At 37.8% G+C, this 11792-nt stretch overlaps 1 protein-coding gene across 1 annotated transcript in view; it reads left to right on the top strand.

Annotated features, from left to right (window-relative positions):
- The window catches only part of LOC125066674, a 176158-nt gene extending 166176 nt beyond the window's left edge, over window positions 1-9982 (top strand). The window contains exons 6-14 of the mRNA XM_047674884.1: window positions 260-508; window positions 1272-1531; window positions 2440-2581; window positions 2880-3020; window positions 3625-3767; window positions 4058-4128; window positions 4333-7088; window positions 7419-7565; window positions 7747-9982. Of these exons, the coding sequence (XP_047530840.1) occupies window positions 260-508; window positions 1272-1531; window positions 2440-2581; window positions 2880-3020; window positions 3625-3767; window positions 4058-4128; window positions 4333-7088; window positions 7419-7565; window positions 7747-8001 (4164 nt within the window). The 3' untranslated portion in view covers window positions 8002-9982. The remainder of the gene's footprint in view (window positions 1-259; window positions 509-1271; window positions 1532-2439; window positions 2582-2879; window positions 3021-3624; window positions 3768-4057; window positions 4129-4332; window positions 7089-7418; window positions 7566-7746) is intronic.
- Window positions 9983-11792: the final 1810 nt, after the last annotated feature.

Here is an 11792-nt window from a genome sequence, read left to right as displayed (position 1 = left end):
ATAAAGAAAAAAAGAAAGATAATTAGGAACTGTATACACTTAGTTTTCACTTGTGTGTCAGGTCGGTCTTAGATTGAGGCTATCTTCATACAAAATTTCATCAAATTCAGTTCAGGGTTTAGCCGTGAAAGCGTAAAAGACAAGACAAAGTTTTGCGTTTATAATATAAATATATATACTAAAAATAAAATTATTATGTTCTCGGTAACAGAACCTGGTCGATTTATCCTAATCCAATATTCTTCGTTTTCTATTCTAGCCATCTGCATTTTCACTCGGCGACCTCTGTCTACCACCAATGGCGAATGTCCTTAAAGTGTTTCTCGAGAACGGTCAAACGAAATCCTTCAAATACGACACGACGACCACCGTTGCGGATGTTGTCACCAGTCTGAAGGACAAGCTCTGTATAACCGCTGAAGAACATTTTAGTTTAGTAGTTGAACACGTCAAGAGTTTAAGGAGAAATAAGTTGACGTTACTGGATCCTAAGGAGTCTTTAGCGAGGGTAAGATTCATTTTGGTACATTTTTTTAGCATTAGCAGCCCGTAAATGTCCCACTGCTTAGATAAAGGCCTCCTCTCCCTTTGAGGAGAAGGTTTTTGGAGCATATTCCACCACGCTGCTCCAATGCGGGTTGGCGGAATACACATGTGGCAGAATTTCGTTGAAATTAGACACATGCAGGTTTCCTCACGATGTTTTCCTTCACCGCCGAGCACGAGATGAATTATAAACACAAATTAAGCACATGAAATTTCAGTGGTGCCTGCCTGGGTTTGAACCCGAACTCATCGGTTAAGATGCACCCGTTCTAACCACTGGGCCATCTCGGCTCTCACTTACATACCAAAATATATAAAAAACCCGCTGAGTTTCCTTCGTCGGTTCTTCCCAGGTCACGATATCTTCTCGTCTGAACCGGCGGTAGATTTCATTTTGACAATCAACAAGTATGTTTAAGCTTATTAGACTTTCTTTATTAAAGTAATACATAAAAGTAGTTTTTAATGACTCAATTGAATTATTATTTAATAATAATAATCATGTATTTTTATTTATAAGGAGGTTTTTATAGTGATATGTAAATGTACTCAGTTTTGGACCTTATTGTATATATAATATGTCGAACTTATTTGTTATAGCAAAAAAAATGTCTTCGATTATAGCAAAAACATCTTCTATTGTACATACACGATACGGTGTTGTTAAACCTTGCCAGATTTTCTGCCCGTTTTCTGCAAACTAGAGCGAACGAATTACTTTTTAGATCGCAGCCCGGCCGGGTTCGCACAAAATGCGCTGCCTGTTCCGCGTCGTGTTCATGCCGTCGTCGGCGGGCGAGCTGGCGCAGCGGGACCTGGCGGCGCTGGACTACCTGTACCTGCAGTGCTGCAACGACGTGGCGCAGGACCGCTTCGCGCCCGAGCTGCAGCCCGACGTCGCGCTGCGCCTCGCCGCGCTGCACATCCACCAGCACGCCCTGGCGCACAACCTGGCCCCCGCGAAGCTCACCGTGAAGGCCGTCGAGTGAGTATAGACTGCTATGTGACTGACTGAGCACTAAAACGAAACGATCGAAGTACATAAAAAATGTCGCGATATGTATGCTCCAGCTGATATATAGAAAATTACCATGTATAAAATTGTTAAAGATTTATCATAATTTCATTCAGCCATTGTCTTAATAAAACCTCAGAGTTTAATTATTATAATTCTTAGGTTATTTCCAAAGATTCCTTTATAATCTATATATATTTCAAGTTGTATATTTTATTGGAGATATATCGAAAACCTCAGAGTCTAATTATTATAATTCTTAGGTAATTTCCAAAGATTTCTTTGTTTATTTCATATATATTTCAAGTTGTACATTTTATTGTACATATGTCGATATGATAAAATGTGAGTGTCCATTTTAGAAAAAGATATACAATCTTAATTTTAAACCGTTTATAATTTTAAATTATCTTCTAAAAGAACGATTTGAAAGTGCTCTTAAGATCAAGGCATGAATAGAGTAAATGATTACGACGATTGTTTTAAAAAGTGTAGAAATTTCAACGATAATTTAGAATTACTTTTGTTTTAACTCAGTAATTGTTAAACGTGTTATCCGAAGTGAGAAATGACTCACGATTACAAAACTTAGATCAACACAAAATTCTGTATAATTAATCATGCGATAATATATGAAGTCCATCTGGCAGGTCAGGCAATAGTGAAGGCGATATAATTATACACAAGTGTAAAAACTAGATCTATTCTCACACTCTGACAATACAATGGATCACGCTCGGAGAGTGATGAAGCGCAACACCAACAGCGCAATTAACTAAATAAGCAAGATTTACTAACCCACAACTAACTTTTTTGACTCAGTCCAATTGAAAACAACCAAAGATGTAGTATCTTTAACAGATGATTTATACTTTCAGGAGAGAATTCGGTCTGGAAAGGTTCGTGCCGAGCAGTCTACTGGAGAGCATGAAGCGTAAGGAGCTGAGGCGACTCGTCGCTCACTTCCTGAAATTGAATGCGCAGATGACCGGCAGCCAGCGACATCTGACGCAGCTACAAGTGGGTTTGATAAATCAAGTCCTTTCAATATATGACCTAAAGGACCCTTGTGAGCAAATGCCCATGAGTGCACGTGGTTTACTTCATCAGATAACTTACATTATGCTATCAATGCGCTATCAACAATGAACTGTAAGACAATTTTAGTAGTCGTCTCATTGTTTCAACTGGAATACAGCGATATACAGTACCGATCTTTAAAACTACTTATAAGTCTGTTGTATCACTTCAAGTTCAGTTTCAACCGGCGGAGTTTAAATTTAAGAATGTATATATTAGATATTTTCTGTACTTCTAGGCGAAGCTCCACTATCTGGATATCGTAGCCGGGCTGCCGAGCTACGGCGCCAAGTGCTTCAGCAGCAGCCGGCCCGAACGGGTGCTGCTGGTGTCGCCTCGCTTCGGACTCAGCCAGATAGTTGGCAGAAACAATTCTGTGGTAAGTATATCGACGTGAGCAGCAATAACTCGTGTCGAAGAAATTGCTATTATTTTCTAAAAAGGATTTAATGTTTATTTTGAGTTTTAAAGTATCTTTAACAAAATTTATGAAAACATAGCTATATAGAGCTGAGTAATTTACTGAGTCTAATTAGTAACTAATACGAAGTACTCTGAAATTAAATTATTTTTTTAAGGAGGAATTTTTTTTTATTCTCAATGAGTTTTTTTATGATATTTTTATCACTATGGATTTTTTTTTTACATTAGCAGCCTGTAAATTTCCCACTGCTGGGCTAAGGCCTCCTCTCCCTTCAGGAGAAGGTTTGGAGCATATTCCACCACGCTGCTCCAATGCGGGTTGGTGGAATACACATGTGGCAGAATTTCGTCGAAATTAGACGCATGCAGGTTTCCTCACGATGTTTACCTTCACCGCCGAGCGCGAGATGAATTATAAACACAAATTAAGCACATGAAAATTCAGTGGTGCCTGCTTGGGTTTGAACCCGAAATCATCGGTTAAGATGCACGCGTTCTAACCACTGGGCCATCTCGGCACTATGGATGCTCGCGATTAAGTATAAACAAGGACGGAACAGCCGCAGGCGCTGGCGGCGCTGGCGGAGGTGGTGCGCGTGCGCGTGCGCGGCGCCGACGTGTGCGTGTTCCTGCAGCGCGAGCGCGTGCTGGCGCTGCTCATGGACGAGCGCGACGCCGCCGAGATGCCGCTCGTCGTCGCCGGGTGCGTCCGCTCACTCTCTCCTCACTCTCTCCTCACTCTCTCCTCACTCTCCGCTCAGTATCTACTGCGCGCGCCGCTACCGATCATTTTATGAAGGAGGCGAAGAGAGAGACTAATTCTTGTCAAATTAAAAAAATAATTAACATCATTCTCGCTTTGCTATATTTTGCTTTGAAGAAGTCTTTAATGTGTATTCTACTATCTTGTGGATCACCTTAAGTTTAGGTATTATTTTTACTATCGCAAAAATAATAGGCCGCGTTTAATGTTTGCTTGGCTTTTCATTACAGATACTACCGTCTCGCGACCGGACGGGAGTTGGAAATCGAATTAGATCGAGAACCGATCACTGAAGATATTGGTATGAAACATTGATTACTTCTATTGAGATTATTGTTAAAAAACGCTGATTACCGAAAGTAAAATCATAAAGTTTTTAGTGCATATGTACAGTGCTATTCGGCAGGCGATGATTACCACCCACCATCTTGTAGCCCCATTTGCCGTCCGCCTGCCTATTACATAAAAGTACAACACGTATTTTAAATTGATTTTTAATTTTCAGCGCCGCCATATTTATCACAGCATAACGTTGTGCCCGCGAAATGGAGCTACTTGTACTATGACGATCCGCTGCTGATCACGAAAAAGCACTTCGCGATATTCAGTATGCCGCCGCCGTACCATTCCACGCCAGACCAGTCTAAATCCAGCTTAGACACGAACATGAATACCAGTATTGCGAATAGGAATCATAGTAACAGCTCCAGTCCCGTAGTTGGTTACGGACAGAAGCAGAGCGTTCTCGGTCAAGATTACCACTTTGACAAGTGTAAGAAGAACGATGAGTTTAGGCTATTCGATCCTAACGATGCTTGTTATCTAGACGATGGTATGGGCTTTGATTTACAAAGCGTATTATCTATGGAACTCTTAGAAAACGCAAGCAACCCGCGTATAGTCGAGGCTAAAAACGAGGAAGTATTACGTAGAGTAGCAGAGATGCAAAAATTAGTAGAGAACTCTGAACAGTATTTGACTGAAAATTGTGATGTTTACAATGATATTGGTTATAATGGTATACTAAGAGATGAACTAGTTGGTAAAGAAACGTGCGTAGATAATTTAGAAAGTGACACTGAGTCTATTAATAGTAGAATGTCGGCCGCTGATGATGCTCCGGGTATATTGAAACACAGCGATTCATTGCTACTCTTAACCGAAACAATCAATCAAGGTTTGAATGGTTTATCTGTGGCTGAAACCGAGAAAGAGTACAGCGGTAATGATTTGACGAACCGACAATCTCAAGGTCTCAGTGCGATCCTTAATAACTGTGGTCTTACTGACGCTTTGCTAGCTCTTAATAACGATGTTGCATATTCCGAAAGCGACAATGATTCGTCATACACTCCAACAAATAGTCCTATACGAAAACATCAAAATAAAACTACAAATAAGGCGGTCCGAACCAGCTTTGGACTGCATAGTCCCGATGCTACTCTAGATACTAAGGATTCAAGTCTAAAAGAATATTTGAAACAGTTAAGAGAAAAGAGTAATAGAGAAGAAAACGCAGCTGAATTCCCATTCTTTTATCAGGAAAGTATTGTCGACAACGACCCAGAGCTTATAGATTTAACATTGATACCCCCACCACAGACCCCTGACGAATTAGATTGTGCTACGCAAGTGCCTCAAATTCTACCTGTTGTTCCACCATCTTTTGCTGACGACAAAGACACAGAACAAGATGATATACAAAAGAGTAGTGACCTAGAAGAGTTCATTGCCAACGTTACCATACAACCGCCTACTGTCAAAGTAACACCAGCGATTGAACTCACGCCTGAAGAGATCATGTCATATATTATTCCACCCCCACCTGGATCCAACTCGTCAACTTTAGATAGAGATCAAGCTAGTTATGTTAATGAAACTGAGTTATGTGAAACGAAAAACGATAACAACTCCTGTGATGATGTGAAACCCGCAAATGGTGACGTTACTAGAGGAGTTCTCAGCGTTAGTGAAATCAGAAGCATGTTCACGGCAAAAGGATTAAGCGACGCCAGAAATAGCTTACTATTAAAAGATAAAACTAAAACTTCGACTAAGTCCGATTCACCTAAAAACAAGAGAAAAAGCATATCAAACGAAAAACAAGCTAACGGAAACGCACATGTTATAGAGTACCCGACCGTCGAGAGAAAAGGTATGTTCTCTTGTTGTAGTAAAGATAAAAATAAAAGCGACGATAGCAACGATGAAACCGAAAAAATCGAAGGTCACATACAGAATTCCGATTCTATGCCCGACGTCTGCGAGATTCGACCCCCTCCCAGGCGGAAAAGTAACGAAATAAAAAAACCACCCGAACGTCCACCCAAAACGCCCCCCACTCCGGCCCCTCGACCTAGATCGAATTCATTCACATGCGTTAATAACGAATTAAGTTCTGTCGAAATCACAAACAATCATTTTAGCACTTTGAATAATAGAAAATTAAATTATAAGGTAGTGTGTGAAATAAATGAGGGAATAAGGGAGGGAACCCACCACCCTCCTCAGCTACCACCGAGACCAGAAACTAAGATTCTGGTACCCCCTCCACCTATACTTCTACCACCTAAGAAGCCTCCACTGCCTCCAGTCCCCAGTATCGAAGTCTTACGCATGAAAAATTCGCAGAAACTGTCGCCAGTGCGCGCCACTGAGCGGCTCGCTAGTATCGGGTCTCCGCACTTCCAAAGAAACCTCAACACGTATCGGAACCTCGAAAACGAAAGCAGATTGACAGACGACGAAGCGCAAAGTACGAGATCATCCCTAAATTACAGTTCCATGACGCTGCAGAATCGCCACGTGCGCTCCAACTCGGAAACGAAAAATACAATTTTAAAGAATAAGGAGATGTCCACGGCCCTGTCGTTGTGTTCCCCTCAGATGAACAGACGCTTTAGCAACAGACCGGATTTATTAAACGGGGCTCCAGTCCACGATCATAGAATGTTCAGCCCTCCTCTGTCCGAGAGGAAGGCCATAAGGAGGGACAGTGCGAGTCCGACCGGCAAGGTTCAAAACCACGTTCGATTCAAGGAGGACGTCGTCGATGACATTCCCACTCCGCCCTCACCCCCCACGATGAAGTTTCCGGATTTCCAGGCTGGTAACAACGGACACGTATCGATAGAGAACTTGCTGTGCAAAACAGAGGTCGCCGTCGATGGACTCCTGCAGAGACTGCACCAGGTGGCTCAGAAGTGCTCGCATCAGCACGCACACGGCGGAGGAGAGGACATCGATGAAGTCAAGTTTCAGGTACTAGTTTCGGTGACTTATCATATATGGGAGTTTAGCATAAATAGAAAAATCATATTTTACCTCATTAATAATCGTGCTACGAGTTAGGCATAAATAAGGAAATCCAAGTATACTCAGTGACTTTCAATGTGCTCAGCTGCCGTATGTCTTGGAGCTAATAGTAGCTGAGATGATTGTTTTTTTATTATTTCGCAAATTAATTATATGTCGTCTAGGATTAGTTTTACGGCTTATTTTGAGAATAATGTTTAATGTCCATTTTTTTATTAATATTTTCTATAACCCGCTCGCTATTATAACTAATATCTGCTGCCTTCCCACGTCCAGCGCGCACGAAGCGAGCTGACGTCGTGCGCGGTGTCGCTGGTGGGCGCGTCCCGCGGGCTGGTGGGCGCGCTTGGAGCCGCACGCGCCGCGCACGTCGCGCTGGCGGACTGTCTCGCGCCGCTCCGCCGCCTCGCCGACCTCGCACAGGTGATGCTTAAACCGTAATTTGTTGATCGTCGGCTGAAAAAAAATGCTAAAAATCTTCGAAGAAGTACGAAAAGGTTTTTAGTGCTTAGACATCTTGCGTTTCTAGATTTTACTACAATCATTACGTGACCAAATTAACCATCGATTTATTACTAATATCGCAATTAAACTTAATCCTCAGGCTCTCGGACGACACACATCTGCACCTCTCCAAACCAGGAACCTGGTTCTTCGAGTCCACGACGTTACAGCCGCATTTAAGGACTTAGCGGGCGCTGAAATGGCCCAAATTATCCACGAACACAATGCAAAACTCAATCAGAATCAAGGACAAGACACTAGTTCCACCCTGGAAGGTCAACTAGCCTTAAGAGCTGAATGCCTTGCGAATGTACTTGCTACCCTGCTTAGGAGTCTTAGAGTATTCTCTCCTTAAAGTCTAAATTATATAACTTTTTGAATCTGAGAAAGAGTGCAACGCATTCAAATACGTGGCAGCTATTATATTACTTTTTGTCTTGAGATGATTTTTGATGAATGGAAAAGCGCGCGAAAATGATCTACAGATAAAAAATATTCATAACGACAGATAATAAATGTTACTGCTCAGTATATTAAGAGTATTAAATGTTTTGTAATATTAAATAATAACAATCTGATTCATAATATTATAATGTATAATAGTTTAAACTTCTGTTAAAATGACCGTTACTAAAATGAGACCAAATAAAATTAGGTATGTTTGTATAATTATTGTAGTGGCAACACTTGTGTTAATTAAGTTGTAGTTTTGTAAATTTTAACATACGTTAATTGATTTTAGTAATATTCTGTTGAAGTTTAGAATATTAGGCCTATGAAATATTATTGATTGCATGATAAAATTTTATTTAGATTTTTCTTACTTTAAGACAAACGCAACGTGAAAAATATACGCCTTTATATCTCAGCCGTTTTTCGACGATTTCGTAGTTAAAATGTTACCATATAAAATAATTTAGTTAACGTAACTAACATATCTGTTCTCATTATCATTACTGTATATTTCTTATTAGATATGTGTGATTAAAAATAGGGTGCGAAAATATATCATTAAAAATAATCTGTATTCGGGCGTGTCTAACATATTAAAAAAAAAGTCAAATGCATTTTTCCTTTCATGGGCATATTAATTTGCATGATAAGTCTGCGTTGCTAGGTGTAAAAAATGTTAAATGTGCGGCGATCGTTTTTTATGTACACGCTACGTGCTAATATCTAACATTGGTGCTATATTTTTAAAGTGTACGTCTTTCTAATTCAATTGGTTGAAATTATCAAACGACGTGTGAATTGCACCAGTGATTTGAATTATAGTCTCTGATCTACGCAATGGAGCTTCCAAAACATTTCTTGGAGTTGGTACTTCTTTTTTTTGTTGTGTCGTTAAATTTGGAAATTTTTTATAATAATCATGATTTCGAACTGTCGCGCAGTTTTAACAATCCCATTTATTCTTATTTTAAACTTACTGTTTGGGTTTTTTTTTTTTTTTAATAAAAATTGACAGAGGCGTGAATTATGTTGACCATTTATCGTGGTCATATCTAAATATGTATTCATTGATTTATATGTTTCAAACACTCAGCGCGACAGTATGAGTACTAAATTGCAATTAAGATCTTAATATTCTGTTTTTTCTTTTTTTTAATTATCTAAAGACGATAAACAAATTAACGATTACAAGTTTGCATAATAATAAATAATCTCGTTATAAAGCAAATTTACTTTACGTGTACAGATAATAATGCATTAATTCCATATGATTTACTTACTTTTGTCACCTGTGAAGTACAATTTTTTTACTCTTTTATTAAAAAATTCTTTACCAGTATTTAGCCAAAGACAAGATTTTATTTTTTTATTTCTTTTTGATAATAAACACCTCGTTCATTCCTTTATGCTTAATAATACTTCGAAATATAAAGATATTATTCCAAGGAATTTATAAGACGGAGTTTTTTATTTATTTCAAATAATATATACCACGGTGGACTTAACGTTTATATAAAAATGTCTGAGTAAGTACATACATACTGTCACATATTATGAATACCCCTAATAAATATAAATAACTTCACGGTTGAAAAAATAACATTTAAAGTTACCATATAAAAAAAAAATTGACAACATTGAATTTTTATTATAATTGTTAAATATACGAATTATATATCTTCGTCTCCTTCTCGCTTATTTGTTCATCGTGTGTAAGAGCGAAACGAATCGATGTAAGTCTAAAGAACAACAAAAATGGCGTGTAATAACGATCTGTCTTTATAAAATATGTGACTGTTTATGTATGTATTGAATATAAAGTAATAATTAATGTATAAATGAATTAACTGCTAGTTAAATCTTTATTATACAAGGTAACTGTATCACACCAATTTATTTATTGTTTTAAATATCACAATGCAATGCATTTGATGTAATAAACGATTTAAAACATTTGTTTTGTTTTATTAATACATGTATTTATATAACCTTCGTTACAGTAAAAAGGAAGTTACTTCGACTGACAAACTCCGAGTCGACCGATAAATGTTGAAAGCTGATATATGGTAAAAAGCAATTTTGATACTTACACATCATATAAATGTTATAATTGTTGTCGATTTCCGTATTTGACATATCATGATCGAGTTCTCAATCAAATTTTGTCTTTTTTTTGACATATATAATTTGTTTGTGACGCTGTTAGGACGTATAGATGAGGTATCGTTCATTCTTATAAGATGTCTTAGTGTGTGTGAAGCGTCCGATGTTAGAATAAAAGCGCTCTAATAATTTACCAATGAGGCGAGAATCGTCGTGAACAGATACCTTGGAGTCGTATTCTATAAGCCCATATCGTTTCAATGTATACAGACAGTATGAAACAAAATATATATTTATTATCTGTCATAAATCTTTAAAAATATGTGCAATGTGCTTGGCTATGACATAAAAATGATCTTAATTCATGTTTGTCAAATGTGTTAGTTTGCCACCACCGCCAACGTGCACTCAATGTAAAAAAATAACTAAGTAAGAAGTTAAATCCATTGTTTTTCACTAATTACACTGGCTTACTCATGTTTTAAGTTTCGTTCTATTTTAATACCTCATGAGTGCTGATTTTCCAGCACAAGCGTAAGATAACACCGTAATTTAAGTTACACAGTACACAATGTTAATTATTTTCTTGTTGGTCAATGTATTCGCTTTTGCATCAGAACCTAAGACAGCGTTCAGAAACAGTTAATAATAAACAAAAAGTTAAGTTTAAAAAAACATTGTTGATGACAATAATATTCACCCACATACTTTGCTATTTAAATCTATTCAGAAAAACCGATAAACGATTTTATTTTATATTCAAATGATTTAATATTATACTCTTTTTTATAACTATAAAATATTCATTAACGTACGTAATTAATAATATGTTTTTTTTTATTATCATGCGTGCAATCAATGCAGTCAACATTAGGAAAATAAAAATTATAATTTATATTTGGGCTTTTCCAATCACGTTATTCAAGTGAGACATCGCCGTTTGGAGAAATAACTCATAAATCGTCTAGTTTTACTACTCTTACTCCGCGTTTAGGCATTACGCTACATGCAACAATTGCTTATCTTAGCCTTTTTTACAAAAAGTGATAATTAAAAATTATTCACATTCATATAACGATTAATGTTGTTTACATAGTATGTTATATGGTAGTATCCTTCTGACCACGGCGTCCATTCTGATCGTATTCTAGTTACCACCGTCATAATCCGATGGGACAGCAATATACGACTATAGATAAATCATTAACAGAACCTACGGCCTTGGTTGCTTTCTAAGATACGGGAATACATACATATCACAGCTATATTCCTAACTTTTTTTAAAGACTCGAATATTATATTGGCCGTAACGGGATTTGAAAGCAGTAATTCGCGATCTGTAGCCAAACAAAGCTACGTGGCATTTAAGTTTATTTCACTTCAGGTAGTTGACTATACTAAAACAGTTATAAAAGTTCATAGCGCTTTGTGATCAAGGTTTAAAATGATAAATTAAAAAATAAATATGGCGTTTGTCATATAACCAGCAGGGCGGCCATCTTGCGAGATTTTCACACGCTCTCTTACAACCGGTCCGAAAGCAAATAGAGAAATAGATGGAGTTCTTTAACCTAATAAGAATTCTAATCT

This window comes from Vanessa atalanta, chromosome 10 (assembly GCF_905147765.1).
Source record: "Vanessa atalanta chromosome 10, ilVanAtal1.2, whole genome shotgun sequence".
Classification (NCBI taxonomy): Eukaryota; Metazoa; Arthropoda; class Insecta; order Lepidoptera; family Nymphalidae; genus Vanessa; species Vanessa atalanta.
The sequence above is the reverse complement of the archived record's forward strand: the minus strand, read 5'-3'. Positions and strand labels throughout refer to the sequence as shown.